The 21,572-nt window shown below is 51.2% G+C and overlaps 1 protein-coding gene and 1 long non-coding RNA gene across 18 annotated transcripts in view; both read left to right on the top strand.

Annotated features, from left to right (window-relative positions):
• Positions 1-14,080, top strand: part of NFASC (neurofascin) — a 76,959-nt gene extending 62,879 nt beyond the window's left edge. For 9 of the 17 annotated variants that reach the window (XM_063177928.1, XM_063177924.1, XM_063177923.1 and 6 more), the window contains 3 exons: positions 7,267-7,398; positions 7,954-8,023; positions 13,668-14,080. In XM_063177928.1, the coding sequence (XP_063033998.1) occupies positions 7,267-7,398; positions 7,954-8,023; positions 13,668-13,899 (434 nt within the window). In that variant the 3' untranslated portion in view covers positions 13,900-14,080. Of the gene's footprint in view, positions 1-19; positions 137-1,484; positions 1,641-7,266; positions 7,399-7,953; positions 8,024-13,667 lie in introns of those variants that run through there. The other 8 variants (XM_063177918.1, XM_063177915.1, XM_063177920.1 and 5 more) reach the window with 3 other exon arrangements.
• Positions 14,081-14,083: 3 nt separating this feature from the next.
• Positions 14,084-19,564, top strand: LOC134430320 (uncharacterized). Its single transcript, XR_010030794.1, has 2 exons — positions 14,084-16,519; positions 16,561-19,564. It is a non-coding gene; the product is annotated as an uncharacterized LOC134430320 (long non-coding RNA).
• The last annotated feature ends 2,008 nt before the right edge of the window (positions 19,565-21,572 follow it).

The following is a 21,572-nucleotide window of genomic DNA, read 5'->3' as shown; positions in this document are numbered from 1 at the left end:
GTTCTAACCTGTCCCCCAGCCGCCAATGGATCGTCCATATGGGACATCAGAGCCATGGCAAACAGTAACTGGGCAAACATCACCTGGAGCCACAATTTCTCGGCAGGAACTGACTTTGTGGTTAAGTATATCACCAGTAAGCATCAGATCGCGTGGGGACTCTACGGGGTGGCTCTGCCCTTAGAGATCCTGCCAGCTCCCGCCCTTTCCTTGGATTTAATTCCATGATTCCATGGCCAGCTTGGGAAAAAAAAAAAAAAAAACAGAGGGGAAAACATGGTGGTTGTGGCGGTTGGGGTAGATCAGAGGTGGTTCTCCAGGGGTTCCCTCTCCGTGCGCCGACGGCCGTGGGGGTTTGATGATCTTTGGGAATGTCGATGTCAATGGGAAGAGGTGGAAAACAGAGAGGAAAATGAAATTTGCGGGAATTTGGAAGATGGGATTCCTGAACCTGGAGTTGGCAGAATCCTCTAAGATCCCAAACCTCCTCCTCTGTGTTCCTTAGTGTTGTACGGCTCCGTCCTGGCCTGGAAGCAGAGTCGGGGTCTCTGGGTTTGGTGCCGGTTTAGGGAGTGGTTTTTGTCTTGTTGGTTGGTTTGGGGTTTCTGGAGAGGCAGTGCTGGCTGCTGCTCATCCCTGAGTTTATTTCCCAGCCCTCGCATCCGCTGCTGTGCCGGTCCAGAATCCCTGAAATTGTAATTCCAGGCAGGAATCCCCTCCTGCCATTCCAGCTTCCTCTAGGAGATGACCTTGAATTGTCCTTGAAACAATTCCCTGCACAAAGCAGTGCCTGATTTCCAAAATTCCCATATTTCAGGATATGCATGAACTTGCCAGGCCCTAAATCTCAAATATCCCAGCTCCCAAACCACCCCTATCTTTTCCCGGTCACTGGGAAGCACAAGGAGCAAGCCCAGGTGCTGAATCCATGCAGCAGCATCAATCCCTTGGGATTCCCTCTCCAGGATTTGGCTGAGGGAGGAAATCTTTAAGATTTCAGCCCCTTCTGGACAGCTGTGGTGGCATTTAAAGGAACAAAATTTCAAAGCCACAATTCTCAGTGGGTGATGACCCCAGCAGCTCCTTTCCCCCAGGGTAATGACCCCAAACCAGCAGTTCCTTGTCCCCAGGGCAGTGACCCCAAACCAGCAGTTCCTTGGCTCAGTACTGACCCCAAACCAGCAGTTCCTTGGCTTTGGTATCAACCTCAAAACCAGAAGTTCCTTGATTCAGTATTGACTCCAAACCAGCAGCTCCTTGTCCCTGAGGGAGTGACCCCAAACCAGCAGCTCCTTCACTCACAGTACCGACCCCAAACCAGCAGTTCCTTGGCTCAGTACCGACCCCGAAGAGCAGCTCCCTGCCCCAGGAGCCGTGTCACTCCTGGCCAGCCCACAGGCCCAGCCCCGCACCTGGGCCGCATTGTCCCCGGTGTCCCCGCGGGGTGTCCGGGCGGGGTTTGATGTGCGGTTTCTGTTCCCCAGGTAACAAGACAGAGAAATCAATACCCGTTAAGGCTCAGGGCCCGTCCTCGGTGCAGCTGGCGGATCTGACGCCGGGGATGATGTACAAGCTGTGGGTGTTCCCCATATGGTCCCACCCCAGCGAGCACTCGTACATTACCTTTACCACCAGCTCAGGTGAGACAGGCGTCGGCTGCGTGTCCCCAGAGTGTCCCCGGCGTGTCCCCAGCATGGCCCCGGCATGGCCCCACCATCCCCATGGTGATGGCTGCATGGAAATCCCTCATCCCACCGCCCTCAACTCAGGGATTGCTTGGCATTGCATGGAGGATGAGAATCCCAGGAAGGGACTGAGATCCATTTGGATGGATGGAGATCCCTTGTGATGAGGATCCTTCGATTTGGGATCTTTTGGATGGGGATCCTTTGGATGGGGATCCCTCATGATGGGGATCCGTTGGGATGGGGAATCTCTTGGATTGGGATCCTTTTGGAAGGGGATCATTTGGATGGGGATCCTTTGGATGGGGATCCTTTGGATGGGGATTCCTTTGGATGGGGAGTCCTTTGGATGGGGATTCCTTTGGATGGGGATCCTTTGGATGGGGATCCTTTGGATGGGGATTTCTTTGGATGGGGATCCTTTGGATGGGGATCCTTTGGATGGGGAGTCCTTGGAATGAAGGAAAGGAAGGAGAGCACGTTCATGTTGTCACAGCCTCTGCTTGCGGCCCCTTGGTGCCCGTTGGGACTCTGGGGGACAATGAGGTGTCACTGACGGGACGCAGGATTGGGAATGGGAATGTGGTGTTGGCGCAAGATTATCCCTAGGGGTTTCCATACTCCCAGGATATTTCCTCTGACATTTTGTGTAGAGTTTTCCAGGCTTTGTTTCCGTGCGGTTTCCACATTTTCCTGGTTGTGGATTCGCCCATTTCCCGCCCGGTTCCAGATGCTCCTTCCTTTGTCCCACAGGGTCTTTGTGCATTTGTAAAACTCCGCCGTTCCCTCCTGACGATTCCCAGTAAATCCAAATTCCCTAAATCCCTTCATATCCACCCGGGGCTTTTCCTAAGGGATCTGTGCACAGCTCCTGTCAATTCCACTCTGCTGGAATTCCACAGAGCAGGAAATACTGGAGCAGCCTCCCTGACAGTGCTGTAGGTAGAGGTGGGGATTTCCAAGGAAGTAAAACGGCTTTGCTCAGCTCCAGATGTGGGATGGGAAACTCTGGCAATTTTCAGGCCCTGCCGGGAATGGCAAAAGGAAAATGGGAATCTCAAAGAGACAGAGCTGTGGGAACTGGGGAGCACAGCTCCCCACACCCCCTGTGTGCAGCTGAAATTGTCAGGAAATCTGGAATACCAGCGGGCAATTCCCTGGCAGGGACAGATGGTGGCTGCTGGTGTTCCATGGAATTAACATTGGAAAAGCCTCTGCCATCATCGAGTCCCACCATTCCCTGGCACTGCCAAGGCCACCATGTCCCCAGGTGACACATCCAGGTGGTTCTGGAGTGTCCAGGGCCGCCCTCAGCTCCAGGACTGAGCAAATCCATGGCACAGCAGCCCCTGGAATATTCTGATCCCATCAGAGCTGATTTTGGACCCAGATCCCTCCCAGCACAGCTCCAGTTTTGAGTTAAATCTCCAATTTTGTTTCTCTTTCCGGATCTTTCCCTGAGTCCGAAATGTCCATTAGCTCCTGCCCTCCCATGGGAGTTATCCCTGTGGATAACAATTTTATCCCTCTGAATAACCATTTTATCCCTCTGGAAAAACAAATCCCAACCTGGACCCGCCTCTTTTCCTTCCTCCCCTGCTTTCCCCCCCATTTGGGATCCATGGGGTGATGGAGGCGACAGCAAGTGGCCGGGCATCATTAAAAAACAGCAAAAAAAGCACAATATCCTTGGCTGATTCCTGCTGGGAAGTCTCTGCATATATTTTCCATAATTGAGAGGTTCCTACTGATATTTTCATGGAGAATAAGGGATGGAGCCACCTTTATCCCCAGGACTGAGGCTGGTGCTGACCTGAGCCCTGTGGGATGCTCGGAGCTGTCGCCTTCCCTGCAGGAATAAACGCTCCACATCCATTTCTCTCCTGGCTGGATGCTGCTGACACAAGTGCCAGACCCCTGCTGACAATCCTATGGCATCGGGAATGCTTTGGATGAAAAGAAACTGAGCAGTTTTAGGGGTTTTGGGTTTTTGTTTCATGTCTTGTAAATCGTTGTTCCAAAGGTTTCTTCAGGCTGGGGGCAGATAAATAAGAAATATTCCCCTGCAGGAGGCTGAGCTCTGATTTCATTCCTGATTAACTGGCAGCTCATTAAGCCAAAAAAAAAATCCTCCCAGGAGCAAAGGGCACTTGGAAACGACAAAAATAGCGGAGTAGAGAAGGAAGGTTGCTAAATTTTAAATAAATAAATAAATCAATAAATGGGTTTCTTAGCTTGTCCAAACATTGAGAAGAGTGACCAGGGAAGGGAATGGAGCTGGGAAAGGGTTTGGAGAGTCGTGAGAGAGCTGGGAAGGGTTTGGAGAGTCCTGAGGGAGCTGGGAAGGTTTGGAGAGAATCCTGAGAGAGCTGGGAAGGGTTTGGAGAGTCCTGAGGGAGCTGGGGAGGGTTTGGAGAAATCTGGAAAGGGTTTAGAGAATCCTGAGGGAGCTGGGAAGGGTTTGAGGGAGCTGGGGAGGGAATGGAGAGCCTTGAGGGAGCTGAGAAGGTTTGGAGAGTCCTGAGGGAGCTGGGCAGGGGCTCAGCCTGGAGCAAAGGAGGCTCAGGGGGAATTTCTGGCTCTGCACAACTCCTGCCAGGAGGGCACAGCCGGGGGGGATTTGGGATCTTATCCCAGGGAACAGGGACAGGAGGAGAGGGAACGGCCTCAGGCTGGGCTGGGGAGGCTCAGGTTGGACATGAGCAGGAATTTCCTCATGGAAAGGGCTGGAAGGGGCTGCCCAGGGGGGTTTGGAGTGCCCATCCCTGGAGGTGGCACTGGGTGCTCAGGGTGGGGATGGGGCACAGCTGGGACTCAGTGATCCCACAGGGATTTTCCACCCTCAGTGATCCTGAGATTCTGGGATAGGATCACACAGGGCTGGAGCGAGAGGGGACTTTTCACACCCAAAGATCTCTTTTGCAAAAAACTCGGTGGAGCTGAGCTCTGCTCCTGGCACGTCAATGATGACTCCGAGCTAACGAATATTCTGCCACCAAATTATCATTAATTATTTTTAAAAAAGGCTCTGCAGCTGCAATTCCAATCAGGACATGTCATATCCTGCAGCTGCTTTTCATTTTCCCTCGAGGTTGGCCTCACCTTAAAACAAATCACAAAATCCCCTGGGACAGCCACGGGCTTCAAACCTTTCTGACAGTCCCTCGTTTACTTCAAATCCACCTTTGCAGGGACTTTGATTTGGTCCTCAAGTGTTGCTTTTTTGGGAAGGGTGGATTTATCCTCCTTTTTTTGGGAAGGGTGGATTTATCCTCATTTTTTGGGAAGGATGGATTTATCCCCCTTTTTTAGGAAGGGTGGATTTATCCCCCTTTTTTAGGAAGGGTGGATTTATCCCCCTTTTTTTTGTGAAGGATGGATTTATTCCCCTTTTTTTGTGAAGGATGGATTTATTCCCCTTTTTTGTGAAGGATGGATTTATTCCCCTTTTTATGCCCCCATCCTCCTGTGAGGTCTCCTGGGGGCTCAGGGTTTAAAATCCTCCCTCCTTTCCAAACCCAGCTCCAACCCTCACCCCACCTCTCAGGCTTCTCTGGAATTTCATATTTTGAAGACCTCCTTGTTTCTGCCTGGAAAAATCCCATCCCATCGCCGTTCATGGAATTTTTCCACCTCCAACCTTTCCAGCAAAGCTTCCTTCCCCTTCCCTTCCCCAGCACTCAGATTATTGAATCCATTTCTTTGTCATCCTCTCGTTCCCTCCATCTAAATGCACATCCTTGAGGACTCTGGAATTCAGGCTGGGATTGAGGAAATGTGGGATTTGGCAATGTTGGAGCCAGAGGAACCATCAGGCAGCTCCTTCCCCTCTTGATGCTGCCCAAAATCCACAAAACATTCCAGGTTCAGCATCACTTCTTGACCAGAGATTCCCTTTTGTGTCATTCTCCTCTTTAATCTGAATTTCCTTGTCATGGATCACCTGCAATTCCCTGCATTTCATCCTAAGGAAAGCACTCCTTCTTGTGGGCTCAATTCCCATGGAACAAGCACAGTTTCGTCCCTGAAATTTTATGGGTTTGGAATTTTTGCCAACCCAACCCATTTTTCCCTTCGCTGCCTCTCTTCCAAGATATTTTCTCTCTGAACACATTAAGGGAGGGCTGTTCCTGCTTTCTTTACCCCTCTTTTTCCTCACCGGATTTTCAGGATTTTCGGGATCTCCTGCCCATCTCCATTCCCAACCTCATCCCAATCACCCTGGCTCTTCCACATTCCCACCAGGAACGCCTCGGTTTTCCCTCAGCTTGGATAAACCCAGCCCCTCCGCCCTGCTGAAGGTTATGTTCTCCTCTGCCTCACTGAATTCCAAGGAGAGGCTGGAAAAGGCAGCCTTGGAGCTATTTTTAGGCCATGGATTTGTCTGTCTGACCGTGTGGGAGAGCTGTGAGCCGGGTGTCGGGGAATGGCAGGGAGGGCACGGGAGCTGGAGGATGGGAACAGGCTTGGAATTAATCCTCTAAGAGCCTTGGAAAGGCACTGGAAGCGGGAATTTGCTCCAGGAGAAAACACTCAGAGCTATCAGACTCCTCTATGCTCCAGTTCATCCCAGTCCATCCCAGTTCATCCCAGTTCTCGAGGCTGCCGATGAACCCTCTGGTCTCAGCAATTCCCTGATCCAGCAGTGCTGCCCCAGATCTCTGGACACCAGGGTTGGATCCGTGGCATTCCTGTTGGTATTCCAAGGAATTCCCACTTGATCCCAAATCTTGGGGGGCTTCCACCAGGCTCTCCCCAGCCCTGAGACCCTCGGGCACCACCAGATGCAGCAGGAGCTGGGTGGTGGTGGCAGAAGAGCCACCTCGGCATGGACACCAGTTCATCCCAGTTCATCCCAGTTCAAGGCTTCCAATGAACCCTCAGAATTCAGCAATTCCCTGATCCAGTGGGGCTGCCCAAAATCCCTGGGCAGCAGGACTTGGGAATGTTCCTCTTGGATCTTCCTGCCCCGAGGGCAGTTTTCAGATGCAGCAAATTCCATCAAACTCATTCCCCAGCTTCTTTCGTCTTTTTTTGCAATTCCCTTTTCCCAGGTTTTCCTTTCTGTTGGGCCCTTTCGCTGTTTTTCGCTCCTGATAAAATTGATTTTATTTTCCACCACAAAAGGAAAAAAAACCATGAAAAAAACACCACCAAAAAGATACCAAAACCCCACGAAAAAACACCCCAAAACTCAAAAAAACACAGAAAAAAAATCAAAAATACCAATAAAACACCAAAACCAAACAAAACATTGTGAAAAAACACCAAAAAACCACAAAAAATTCCACAAAAAACTCCCAAAGAAACACCAAGAAAACACCACAAAACCCCACAAAAATCAATAAGAAAACACCAAAAGTTCTCACAAAAACCCACCAAAAATTCACCAATAAAGAATCAAAAAAAAACCACCCAAAAAACACCAAAAAACCACAAATCCCTGTGCTACAACCTCAACCACACACCCAGACACACCCAAACCAAAGAAAATTCCTGAACCAGCACCCTGAATTCCTCTTCCTCCATTCCCTGCATGGTTGGCTCCATTCCTTAGGAATATTTCCCCCTTTTTCCTCAGCCTACACCAAGAACCAGGTGGACATCGCCACGCAGGGCTGGTTCATCGGCCTCATGTGCGCCATCGCCCTCCTGGTGCTCATCCTCCTCATCGTCTGCTTCATCAAGAGGAGCCGTGGCGGGAAGTATCCAGGTGAGGATGGAAATGGCCATTCCCAGGATTTCAATCGGTCTGGGCTTGTTGGGGGTTATGCGGTGGTGGAGAATATCCAGGTGAGAGTGGGAATTAGAAATCCCAAGATTTCAATGGGTGTGGCATCATCCGGTAGTGGGGAATATCCAGGTGAGAGCTTGGAATGGTCATCGCCAAGGCCCAAGATCCTTGGGGAATGTCCAATGGTGGAGAATATCCAGGTGAGAGTGGGAATGGGAAATGCCAAAATTTCAATGGGTGTGGCATCATCCAGTGGCAGGGAATATCCAGGTGAGAGGTGGGAATGGCGATTCCCAAAATTTAAACAAGTCTGGGAATCTTGGGGATCATCCAGTCCTGGGAAATACCCGGGTGAGGCCAATCCCTTTCTAACCCTTGTTAAACTCCTCACGAACACTTTGCAGACCTTTTCCACTTTGCAAACCCTTTGTAAACCTTTCCAAGCTCTCGCCGGTGCAGTTTTCACCTCTCCTCCCCATTCCCAAAGCCTTCAATCCTTACTGGTTTAACTGGAGGGCCTCTGTTCCTTCGCAGTGCGGGACAACAAGGACGAGCACCTCAATCCCGAGGACAAGAACGTGGAGGACGGATCCTTCGACTACAGGTAGGACCCCATGGAATGTCAGACCCCCCCATCAGCCCCTCCCCCGCCATCACAGCCCCCTCCCCCACCCTGTGGTGCCACAAATCCCCCCCCGGAACGATCCCTGTCCCCCCCCCTTTCCTCCTGCTGCCGCCTTCCCGCTGTAATTCCCGAAGGAAACGGCTCCAGGAGCCGCCAGGTTGTGGGGTTCCACCTCCTCTTCCTGGGATTCTGGAATCAGAGACCTTGGACAGCTCCCGGCGGGATTAAACCAACCTCAGTGGAACTTCTGACACCTAAAATCCCAAAAAACACCCCAAAAACCCGGAGTCTGTAGCAGCCTGAGGGCATTTCTGAAGCAGCCTAAGGAGGATCCATGGGAGAAATGCCCAAAATTCCATTGGGGTCAGGCTGGGCAGAGCTGGGATTCTGGGATCAGCTCCCACCGGGAGCAGAAAAACCTTAATAGAATTCCTGGCAAGTAAAACCCCCCAAAACCCCAAATTTTGTAGCAGCCTGAGGGTATTTCTGCAGTCTCACCCCACATCTCAGCCCCTGTCCTTCCCACAAAGGAATATCCAGGAGAAATGTCCAAATCTCTGCAGGGCTCAGCCCTGGAAGCAGGAAAGGAGAATGATTTGGGGTCTGCCTGTGCTGCAGCCCCATACAATCCCACAAAAACCCCCTGAGGGCTCCAGCAGGGATTCAGCTGGAACCTCTCCGGCTGCCCTGGCTCCATCCCGCTCTTTGCACGCAAATGTCACCCCTGAAGAGCAGCAGAGCCTTTTTCCCTCCAGGAAATCTCCTGGGATGTGTCAGAAAGGGACAGGAGCTTCCCAAGCATTCCCAGCTCTCCCTGATCCCCCAGGAGCAGGTCCTGCTGTCAGGGCTCACCCAGCAGCCGAGGGGGTTCGGGACATTTTAATTCGAATTCCTTAAAGAATTAAAATTCCTTTTCCCACCTGAGCTGGAGAAAAAACCCAGCAGGGAATTTTTCCTCCTTGTTTAAACCAGGGGTTGATTGAATCCCGTGTTATTCCCAGCATGGGAAGAACGGGTTTGGGATTCAGGAAGGGATGGAGTAAGAGTAGATTCTGCCAGAGAATTTAGGGGAAATAAACGAATCAGAAACAGAACCAGGGATCACATTAATTTCATCAGAGGCACAGAAACTCCATTTCAAAGGGATTTTTTTATTCCAGAGGATTCCAGGAAGCTCCTCAGACTCTCAAAAATCATGGAATACAAGCAGGATGCTGTAGGGAAAGGCTGGCATTCCTTAACATCCTAAACAACACCGAGGCCCAACACTTGCCTCCCTCTCTGCTGCTCAGCACTTCCAGGGGTGGCCAAAAATTCCACCTGTGAATTTTTGGGATGCTCCCTTTGCATTCCAGGCTGGGACAGGGAAAACAGCAGAGGAGGAACGAGCCCGGCCCGGTCCTGCTGCAGGTTTGGGGGTCAGACACATCCCTTCCCAAGGCAGGATTTTATGAGCCATAACCAGGACAGACCCTGACCCCAAATGGTGATTCCAGTCAGGATAGGGAGCCTCGTGCTTCCCAAATTTGTGGGGTGGTTTGTGGGAAGCCTGAAGCCCCCATTCCCACAGGGATTCCCACAGGGATTCCCACAGGGATTCCCCCAGGCCAAGCTTCTGGCAGCACTCCCGGATTTCCCGGCTCTGTCTCTCCAGACCCCACAGAGGGAGACCCAGCCACCCCCTCCTGGCCCCATCCACCATTCCTGAGGCAAATCCATGACCAGGCACGTTCCTGCTCTGAAGGGAATCCAAACTCTTGGAATGGCTGGCAGAAATCCCCTGGCACCATCCAAGGGGAAGGATTGGGGTGAATCCTTCATCCTTCTGCTCAGCCAGAGCTCTGACTTTTAGGGACAACCCCATTCCCAAAATTTCCAAGGGAAAGGCAGGAGTCAGTGGAAGGACAGTAAAAGGACAATAAAACTCTGGGATGGAGTCCATGGAGTTTTATGGACTAAATAAAGGGGGGGAAAACCCAATCTAATAAGAACAACAACAAAAACTCCTAAAACCCATAAATCCACCAACTTTGCCCCCTCCTCCTGAGGAACACCAGGATTGCTGGGAGAATCCCAGGAGGTTTCCCTGTGGGAGGCAGAAGGGAAGGTGAAGCCGGAGGCTGGAGCTGTTGGCTGGTGGAGCTCGGGGCTGATTGCGGGGCCGGGCTCCGGGAGGGGCAGCATTTAGGATTTCAGGGAAGGGCAGGAACTGAGCCCATCCCGGCTCCCGTCCCCTCCTCCCCATGGCATGGCTGCTGTGCCCTCGTCACCCTCACGTCCCCAGCGCCCTGTGCATGCCACTCTCTGTGCTCCTCATCCCCAGATGCCGTCACATCTCTGCTCCGATCCCAGGATAATGGTGTTCCCAAGCAGGGAAGCTCCTTCCCAGGCCAGGACCATTATCCATGGACAACGTTCCATGCCAGCACCGGTGCCTCATTATACCAAATGTTCCGTGCTGCCCCTGGGGAGGCGGCTGGAAACTCCTGGATGCCAGGAAAGGGGATTTAGGGTCCGGATTCCCGGTCAGGATTTCCAGGAAAAGGGCACATGTGACACAGTGCAGGCAGTGCCACTTGAGGAGGGGACATCTCAGCTGACACAGAACTGTCCCAGGAGCCTCCTGAGGGAGGAAAGCTCTGGAAAAGCCCTGGGAAGGTGCAGGTGTATCCATAGCGCCATTTCAAGGAATCCCAACAGGACTCTGGGGTGAACCCAGCCACCCCTGTCCTGCTGCACGCGGCTCCCCAGAGCCACCACTGTCCCCTGGACACCACCCAGCCCTTCTTGGATCCCTTTCCATGCTGGGATGGCTTCCAAGGAGGCTGATCCCACCTGGAATGGCTCTCGCAGCTCCATTTGGTATAACGAGGCGACAATTCCTGTTTTTTTTTTTATTTTTTGGGTCGTAGCACTGCCCCTGTGAATGCAGAACCTCCTCATTTCTCTCTCTGATCAGGCTCTTTCTGCTTCTCTCTGTTTTATTCCCATTCCTTCTCCTCCTTTTCACCTGGTCTATCCACATGGACCGTGAAGGTCTCTTGAAAGGTAGGACCTCGTGCTGCCAGAAGTCCGGCACATTCCGCTTTTTTTGGGAATTTTGTTTTCCTTCCTTCCTTCCTTCCTCCCATTGATTTCTTCACGGCCAAAAATTCCCCTGTCCCTGTTCCCAAATCCCTGCCTAACACATTAAACAAGATCCCTCTAATTCCTGCTGCCATTGGGGCTTCTGGAGACTCAGATCCTGCTTGGAATTGTTCCATGGGCTGGGTGTACCCCCAAATCCAGCCAGGCCCCCCAGCTCCAGCTGCCTGTCCCTCCTGGTGGAGCAGGATTGAAGTTGGGAATGCACGTGGGACTTTTCAAGGAAAAAAAACTGTGGATTCTCAAGGGAAAACTGGATTCTCAAGGGAAAACTGTGTTATTTCAAGGAAAATGATTGTTTTCCAAGAAAAAGTTCATCCCAGGGGATGGGGACAAGGGACATGAGCCAGAGCCGCTGGATCCTGTCCAACTTCCCACTCTTAGTCCTGAAAATCCTCCCTCCGGCTCCAGCCTCCCCTTCTTCCCGATGATTTATGGGATTCAGGAGAGCATTTCCCACGTGATTCCCATCTGGGCACTAACACCTGGTCCGGCTGCACTCCCAGAAATCCATTTGAACAGGGTTAGATCCCATCAGGAGCTGCCGGAAAACCGCTGCTCCCTCCTAACGCACTAACGGGATAAACGGTCCTGGAGAGAGGTAAAACCAGCAGGAATTCTCTGGGAATGCATTCCCAGTGGGAATTTGGTGCTGCAACCCCTCAGTTAGGGATGATCCAGCTCCGGATTTGAGCTGGAGCCGCCCCCCAAAGTTTGGGAAGGGGTGTTGGGAATTGAGGATTTGCGTTTTGCCACTCTCCGCGTTTTTGGGGCTTTCTAACCAGTCCTGCTTCCTCACCGAATTATTCCTCCTTTTTTCCCCCCCAAAAAATTCTGCTTCCAGAGCTAACAAATTAATTTTTTTGTTGTGATGCCAAGTTAATAGGAAGTCTCAAATATTGGGGTTTTGTTATCATGGGATTCCCAAAGTGCTGATCCAAGGAAAAGCACGATGGGATCCCGAATTCCTCTCCCGCTTCAGGGAGCTGATGAATCCCATGGAATGAGGGAGAATTAATCCCATGGAATGAGGGAAAATTAATGCCTTGCCCTGCTCAAGAGCCCAAGAAAAGTAAAAAAAAAAAAAAAAAAACCAAAAAAAAACAAAACAAAACAAAAAACTAAACAACTAAATTTTCACCAATTTTAAGGAAAATAAAGGAATGGAGTGGAGCGAGCCTGGCAAATCCCAAGCTAAAAAATAACCAACAGGAAAAAGACAGGAATGGAGGTGGGAGGACAAATAATTCAGGGATATCTTCAGGAATATGACAGAATTTGCATGAACTAAGGAATTGTTGATATAAAAATTAATTTTTATATCAATTTAGAGCAATCCACTCTCATCCTTCCCAAAAAAAAAATAACCAGCTTTTCCCTGGTTAGATTTTGGTTAAAAGGAATTCTTTAAAGTGATTTTTTCCCCTCTTGGGTCAAACTCTTTATTTTTAAGTGGCCTGGCTTTTAGTGAAAAGGAGAAAACCCAGACTGAGCAAGGAAAAATGCCTGGAAATAAACTGGGAAAGGGAAATTCCCAGGAGTTTTGGAAGCTGCACAAAACTTGGCATCCTAAAAGTGTCCCCTTGCAATGCTCCCCATTGCATGTGGTTTTTTCCAAGGAAAACCTGTGGTTTCCAAGAAAAAACTGCTTTTTTTTCAAGGAAAAACTATGTTTTCAAGAAAAAAATGTGGTTTTTCAAGGGAGAACTGTGTTTTTTTCATGGTAAAACCATGTTTTCCAAGAAAAAAAAATGTGGTTTTTTCCAAGGAAAAACTATGTTTTCTCAAGGAAATCTGGGAATAAACCACTCAACCAAGGGGGGGCTAAAACTCTGAGAGAAAAAGAATCCAAGGGAAAAATATTCCTGATGTTCATCCAGACCCGTTGATCTAAGTTTTGGGTGGAGTATCGAGGTTAAGAAATCTAGGGCAAGAAATCGAGGTTAAAAACCTGAGATTTAGAAACTGAGATTTAGAAACTGAGGATAAGAACCTGAGATTAATGAATTGAGGTTAAAAAACTTGAAATTTAGAAACCGAGAGTAAGAAATTGAGAGTAAGAAATTAAAATTAAGAAACTGAGGGAAAGAAATTGAGAGTAAGAATTTGAGAGTAAAAAATTGAGAGTAAGAAATCAAGGTTAAGAAATTGAGGTTGAGAAATTTAGATTTAGAAATTATGATTAAGGAACTGAGGGAAAGGAATCGAGATGAGGAACTAGGGGTTTAAGAAATCCGAGACGAGGAAAGTGAGGTTAAGAAATTCGATTTCTGAGCTGAAAAAGCACAAAATTGGGTGTTCAGAGATCCCAACCACCTCCACCTCCCACACTCCCCAACACCCAGATGAGTCCCCAGTATTTAGGGCTCTACCGAGCCGAGTTCCTGCTGTGGATTGATTTAGGACCTCCATCCCTCGGGGGAAGGTTCTCAGCCCCGTTTCTCAACCCTTGCCGTGTCTGTCTGTCTTCTGCTGCCAGCGATGAAGACAACAAACCTCTTCCCAACAGCCAGACCTCGCTGGACGGGACGATAAAGCAGCAGGAGAGTGACGACAGCTTGGTGGACTACGGCGAAGGGGGCGAGGGCCAGTTCAACGAGGACGGCTCCTTCATCGGCCAGTACACGGTCAAGAAGGACAAAGAGGAGACCGAGGGCAACGAGAGCTCCGAGGCCACGTCCCCCGTCAATGCCATTTATTCCTTGGCATAGCAAAAAAAACACGCCGGGATAAAACACCCAGAGCCCGAGGGGTTCGGAGCGGGCGGGGGTTCCGCCGGCAGCCGCCGCCGCCGCTGCCTCCGACAGGAAAGGGAATCGAGCGAGGACTGAAAAAAACAAAACAAAACAAAAAAAATAGAGAAAAAAATTAAAAATAGCAAAAAAATACAAAAAAAAACCACAAAGGGAAAAAAAAAAGTATTCCAACCAACGAGGCAGCCCAGGCGGCCGCCAATGCCATTTATCCTTAGCAAACGAGCCAACGGCAAAGGACGCACGGGGCGGGAGCCAGAGTGGGAATCGGGGCTGAGCTGGAGCAGCTGGAGGGGAGGAGATGTTTGAGCTGCTCCCCAGTTTGGGGCTGCTCCCCAGTTTTGGGGTGCTCCCCAGTTTGGGGCTGCTCCCCAGTTTTGGGGTGCTCCCCAGTTTTGGGGTGCTCCCCAGTTTGGGGCTGCTCTCCAGTTTGGGGCTGCTCCTTGGTTTTGGAGTTGCTTCCCAGTTGGGGATTGCTCCTCATTTTGGGGTTGCTCCTCATTTTGGGGTTGCTCTCCAGTTTTGGGGTTGTTCCCCAGTTTTGGGGTTGCTCCCCAGTTTTGGGGCTGCATCAGGGCCAGTCCAGAAGGGCTCCGTGCTGGGCTCGGCTCCCCGAGGCTTTTTTTTGTTCTTTTAGGAGGAAGCTCCAACTTTTTTGGGTTTAATTTTTCCAAGAAGGTTCTGGATCAGAGGGGAAGGGGGAAAGAAATCAAAGAATTTTGGGGAGGGAAGAGGGGTGAGAGTGGCCTGGGCAGAGCAAAAGCATGGAAGGAGGAAAGGGGTGGATTCTGGGGTGAAAACACCGGATTATTGAGCCGTCCATCCTCACGGCAGCACCTTGCCCATAACCTCTCCCAAAAAACCCTCCTTCCCGAAAAAACCTATGCAGGGAAGAGCAGGTCCCCACCGCCTCCCTCAGCACCGGGATTGGTCCTTGCTGAGGCTGGGAAAACCCACAGGGAGCTCATCCCCTGTTCCCACTGAGCTCCAGAGCACCCCGGGAGGAGAAGAGGTTGTGGAGGAACTTTTGGGATTTGTGGAAGGACAGGGAGGACCCCCTCCCCTGCCAAGCCCGGGGTGACAGCACTGCAGAAAAGCCTTTTTGGGTTTAACTTTGCTTCGTGGGGATTTCGGGGGGAGCCGCCCCCCCCACCCCACGCCTGCTTTCTTTCCAAGGCAACTCCATAAATCCAATGTAGCAAAGAGGGCCTGGAAGCAGGAGCGGGATCGGAATAGGATGAGGAGACAAGAATGATGAATGAAAAAATAATCCAAGCGAGCTGCTGAGGATGGGAAAAACCCCTGGGATCAGGTGGAGAATTCTCTCAAGGATTCAGGGCCACATCACAAGGAAGGAACACCGGACTGGAGCCCACACCTCCACGGGCACTGGGATGAGCCGGACGGACGCTGTTTTTCCCACCAAACCTCCTCCTCCTTTTTGACAGTGGCCTTTCCCCCCTCCAGCACTCAGCCAAGCCACCGTGGGACCCCCATCCCGCCTGGAGACTCCCAGGATTTCAGCGATCCCCCCTGAGCGCTCCTCACATGCCTTACACAGCTTGGGACTCGCCGGGGAGTCACTCCGAGGATGCTCTTCCCACTCCGCTTCCGCGCCCCCGACGGCCTCGGATCCACCTGAGCAGTAGGAATGGGATGTCTGGGAGCGTTCCCAGCTCTCCCAGCACGGATCAGGGTAGAAGGCAGGGATTCCTGACGGACTGCGTCCCGTGAATCCTCCCACTTCCTGCACTTTTGAAACCAAAGGTACCTTTGCGAAGAGAGAGAGAGAGAGGCTGGGTTTCCTTCAGAAAATATGGATTTTTGGATGGATTTTCCTTTTGTTTTTTTGTTTATTGTTTTTGTTTTTTCTGAGGAGGATGGAGGTTTTTTTTGGATGGGATGCAACGGGATTCGTGCAGTTATTCTTTCTGCTCTGGAGACATGTCAGTGACAGGGATACTCCCACTGCTATGGATTGTGGAGAGGGACTTTGCCACATCCCGATGGATCCCTGGAAGAGCCCGGAGTGGGCCGACAGGAGAGATGGATGCAAATTAATCCAATGCAAATGCCTTCCTTAAAATAATAATTATCATTGATCTTGGTCGTCTTCTCTGATAGGTCAAGCGTGGGGTGAAGATGGAGCTCGTGGGGTTGGATTTGGTGACCTTGAAAAGGTCCTTTCCCACCCAAGTTGTTCCATGAAACCAACAGCAAAGGAATTCCAGGGTTTAGGTCAGGGTCAAGAGGCAGAGCCCCCTCATAGAGCTGAGGGAGCTGTCCCAGGGATGTCCCTCATGTGTCACCCCCTGCCAGGACCCTCCAGCTGTGTCCCCTGGCAAGGGACAGCCCCGTTGTGACCCTCAGTGTGGACACAGCCACGCCCCAATCCCAGTCCTGTGACTCCCAGAATTCCATCCAGCTTTTAGGCAAACACCCCCCAAGGCCAAATGTGACACCACCCCTGGGATGGGGACAATCCCATTCCCAAAGGTGACATTGCCCCTGGGATGGGGACAATCCCATTCCCAAAGGTGACACCGCCCCTGGGATGGGGACAATCCCATTCCCAAAGGTGACATTGCCCCTGGGATGGGGACAATCCCATTCCCAAAGGTGACACCGCCCCTGGGATAGGGACAATCCCATTCCCAAACCATTCCCAACTCCCTGCTGAGTTTGGACGAGTCCCTGCCCAAGCACCACTGGGAATGAGAAACAAATCCAGCCTCTGGATCTGGGATCTTCCCAGTGCTCCCAGTCCTTGCTGCTGACAGGGACCACAAAACTCCTCCAAACCTCTGGAAATCAGGCCAGGATTGCTGGAAGCTGGCCCATGTTGGGTATCCATGATATGCCATTCCCATGAAAACCCGTATTCCTGAACCACCTCATCCCTGAGGAAATCTCTCAGCATCCCTTTGGAAAAAGGAATGGGAAGGAGCTGGACTCTGCCCAACCTTATCCCAAATTTCCTCATAAAATTCCCCAGGTTACTTTGAGTAATGAGAAAAGGCAGGAGATGCAGAGGTGAACAAACAACTCAGTGTAAGTTACTCACAGTCCTGTCTCAGCTCTGTGTAAAAGTTACTCAATGTTTGTAAGGTTTAGCAAAAATTCTGACATTTCTTCAAAATTTCCCCCCTGGGGTTTTGGAGCCCAAAGACAATTCAGGCTAAAAACTCATCCTGAGCTTCTCATCTCTTACTCCTTTGAGTAAAGTTCAAGGTTTGCACAGGGAGAAAAGCCCTGAGCCCAAACCTTCCACAGCGCTCACAGGGTGACCCCACAGATCCCAAAAACCCAGACAGGGCTGGGATGAACCCACACGGTGTCCCGGGAACATCCTTGGAGCAGGAGATGGATGGATGGATGGATGGATGGATGGATGGATGGATGGATGGATGGATGGATGGATGGATGGATGGACGGATAACCCACACAAGGATTTGTGGTGCTGAGGGATCTTCCCCACCCTGATCCTGATTCCCTGGGATCTGCTCTGCTGCTCCATCCCCTCTCCAGAGGGGTCATCCCGGTCACCTCCTGTCCTGATTCCTGTGGTGGCCCGCAGGGCTGCTCCCATTCCCACCACAGGGACCATGATCCTTCCTCGGGTTCTGCACAACCTCTCTGGGACAGGGAACACTTCCATCTTTCCAGAAGAAAGAATCCTTTCTTCATCAAGGGTTTAACTTCTGATTCAGAAATAAAAAGGGAAGGGCCAGACCCAAAACTCCAGCACCACACCCCAAATTCCAGCACCACACCCCAAATTCCAGCACCACAGTCTCAGGAGCCGAGCTCAACCCCAAATATGTAAATTTGTCCTGTTCCTACAACATTCCAAGCCAACTCCACATCCATGTCCTGGAGACAAATCCAGGCTCCATCTCAGTTCCAGGGACCTCCCTGGCACTGAGCCCTGGGACAGCTGACAGGAACACCAGGAATTCGGGATACGAGGACATCGCTGCGCTTCCCTGATCCGGAGGCTGCTCCCATTCTCCCTGAGGTGACACCACAACTGGAGGCACAAAACCAGCGGGAGAAGCTGGAATTTCCATCCAAACCCCAAAATCCTGCTTGGAGAAACCCAACCCAACAGGACACGCTGTCCCTGCTGCCACCATTGCCTTCCTGGAGGTGACAGATCCCAAATCCAGGCGTCACCAACAATCCAGGAGGGAGAAGGGCAGAGCTGGGCAGCGTCACCTGGGGCCATCACAGCGCTCGCTCTGGCCATGCCACCACCTTTTCCTGGCACAGCCCAACGCCACCACCCACCCTGGCACATCCCAAACCCTCTCCTCATCTCCAGCAGAGCCGCGAGTGCCACCTGCGACGTCACCTCCTCGGCCCAGGCTTTCCTGCAACAACCAAGATTTCAGTTAAGCAATAAAAATAAACAAAACCTTATCAAGGATAAAAAAAAAAAAAAACAAAAAAAAAGGACAAAAAAAAAGACAAAAAAAAAAAAGACACCTCCTATTTCTTGCACTAAAAGCTGTTTTATTAACGAGAATAACGACGCTTTTCTGGTCCTCACAACGCCACCCACGGCATCAGTAGCGCCCCTCGCCTGTGTCTCCGTGTCCTCACATCAGGGTTTGGTTGTTCAATGCTGTCTAAACCCCATGTCGGACCCCCAAAATTCTGTGTCAGCCCCCAAATTCTATGTCAAACCCTGAAATTCATGTCGAGCCCCAAAACTTTATGTCAGACCTCCAAAACTCCGTGTCTAACCCTCAAATTCCATGTCAAACCTTCAAGTTCCATGCCAAACCTCCAAAATTCTGTCAGACACACAAATTCTATGTCAAGTCCCCCAAAAGTCTGTGTTAAGCCCCCAAAATTCTGTGTTAACCCCCCAAAATTCTGTCCGACCCCCAAACGTCCATGTCAACCCCCAAAATCCCATGTCAACCCTCAAAATTCCATGGCAGACCCCCAAAATTCCATGTCAACCCCCGAAATTCTATGTCCACCCCCATGTCCATCCCATGCCAACCCTCCAAAATTTTGTCAACAACCCAAAATTCCGTGCTGGACCCCCAAAAATTCCAGGTCAACTCCAAAATCCCACATCAGATCCCCAAAATCCCATGTCAGACCCCCCAGAACAGAGTCCTCCCTCCAAAATATCATTTTAAATGTCTGTTCCTCCCTCTCACATCAGACAGAAAGTACCGGGACTGTTTTGTTCTAATTTAATTTATAAATATCTCATGATCTGTCCGTCCTCTCTGTCCAAGCTCCCGGCTGGTCTCAAATATCCTGTGTATTCATTTGCCTTTTTTTTAAAGCAAAAAAATAAAAACAAAGAAGAAGAAGAAGAATTCACCACCTTTGCATTAACCCCACGTGTTCCTGTGAGAAATGTAAAGCTGAGGCTGTAAAAATTCAGTTTCCAGCAAGATTTGTGGACTAGAAGGGAAAAAAAAAGGGTTTAATTTAAGGACTTCTAAACCAACTGCATGAGGGATGAGAGAAGGCCAAACTACTCAGATATCTTCTTTTTTTTTTTTTTTTTTTGAATCACTATAAAAAAAAAGAAAAGACTGGATTTTTTTGTATAGAGAAAACACTAAACATATAATAAAACATGGTTCAAAACTCATGCTGAGCCCGAGAGTCATTCCTGTTAAATTCCAAGAGGGAAAAGCAGAAAAGTCTGGTCCTTGGCGTTCCCAAAATTCCCAAACTGACCAGGAAAGGAGGATATTCTGGATCTTATCCAGAACCAGAGCCTGGATTGTGCCGCTCCTCAGCATTCCCAAAATTCCCAACCTGACCAGGAATGGAGGATACTTAGGGTGCTGGATCAGCCCTGGATCCTCTCCAGAACCAGATCCTGGATTCTGCCGGTCCTTGGCATTCCCAAAATTCCCTCCCTGGCCAGGAAATGGGGATGATCAGATAAAGCTCTGGACCCAAACCAGAACCAGAGCCTAGATTGTGCTGGTCCTCAGCATTCCCAAAATTCCTTCCCTGGCCAGGAAAGAGGGACACTGGATCAGCTGGATCAGCTCTGGATCCCATCCAGAACCAGAGCCTGTATTGTTCCGGTCCTCAGCATTCCCAAAATTCCCAGCCTAAACAGGAAAGGGGGACACTGGATCAGCTGGGTCCAGTATCCAGAACCTCTCCAGAACCAATCCTGGATTGTGCCTGTCCTCAGCATCCCCAAAATTCCCTCCCTGGCCAGGAAATGAGGACGCTCAGGGGCAGCCCTGGATCCTCTCCAGCCCCATTTCCAGCCCCCAAACCCTCGGGGAGCAGAGGGGGAGAAGCTCCCAGAGCTCAGAAAATGCGGGATTGACCCCAGCCCCCCATTCCCGGCAGCCAAGCGCGGCTCCCGCCGGGATCCATCCCTCTCTCCCCGCCCTTCCTGCCCGGGGCTCCAGAGCGCTCCTGGCAGAGGCTCCCGGGGCGGAGAAGGGGCTGAAAGGAGCGGGGGTAATTTGGTTAATTGAGATGCAATTGCGGCGGGCCCGGCTGAGAGGATGAAGGGCTGAGTGCTTCCTGCTGCAGCGGGGGCTGCCCCCGCCCCTTCCCAGCGTTTCCAGGAACAGCGGAGAGGGGGAAAAGCACTTTTTGCCCAACTGAGACATTCCCAGCCACGCTCTGTCCGTGCCCCAAGGAAGGATGGAATTGTGGAATTGTGGAAAATTGTGGAATTGCGGTTGGCTCCTGGTGCAGAAATTCCATTGGGGATTCCTCCAATCCCCCCAGTTCCCCATTCCCGCAGCCGCTGGAAGCACCAAGCCCAAGGTCTGGGGCTCTCCACGGGCTCCTTCCAGCGTTCCCATCGGGATTTTATCCCTCCCGGAGCGGCGGCGGGACCGTGCTGATCCTCGGGATGGATCCGGGCCAGACGTGCTCGGTGTCACTTTGATGGCCTGGCAGTGACACCCGCATGGTCCCCAACCCCCGGGGGGACAGGACCGGACCGATGCCGGGTTCCTTCCTCCTCCTCATCCTCCAGCAGGCAGCTCCAGCCTGTTGCCCATTGCCATGGCTGAGTTTTCCCTGTTGGAGCTGGGGATCTCCAAGGGATTCCTCAGAGCCTCCGTGTTGCTGCTGTCCTGGTGCGTTGGCAGCACCCGAGGGGTCACCGCTGTCCTTGTCACCTGCAGGGTGACCCTGGAGGAGGCACAGAGGGGAGGGGACAAAGGGCAGGTCCTCCTCCCTCCTCTGGGACGGGGCTCCTCTCCTGGATTTCTTTCCATCCGTCCATCCATCCATGGATCCGTCCATCCATCCGTCCATCCATCCGTCCATCCATCCATCCATCCATCCATCCATCCATCCATCCATCCATCCATCCATCCATCCAACATCCATCCATCCATCCATCATCCATCCATCATCCATCCATCCATCCATCCATCCATCCATCATCCATCCATCCATCATCCATCCATCCATCCATCCATCCATCCATCCATCCACCATCCATCCATCCATCCATCCATCCATCCATCCACCATCCATCCATCCATCCATCCATCCATCCATCCATCATCCATCCATCCATCCACCATCCATCCATCCATCCATCCATCCATCCACCATCCATCCATCCATCCATCCATCCACCATCCATCCATCCATCCATCCATCCA

This window comes from Melospiza melodia, chromosome 28 (genome assembly GCF_035770615.1).
Source record: "Melospiza melodia melodia isolate bMelMel2 chromosome 28, bMelMel2.pri, whole genome shotgun sequence".
NCBI lineage: Eukaryota > Metazoa > Chordata > Aves > Passeriformes > Passerellidae > Melospiza > Melospiza melodia.
Note: the sequence above shows the minus strand (reverse complement) of the source record. Positions and strands in the feature narration are given on the sequence as shown.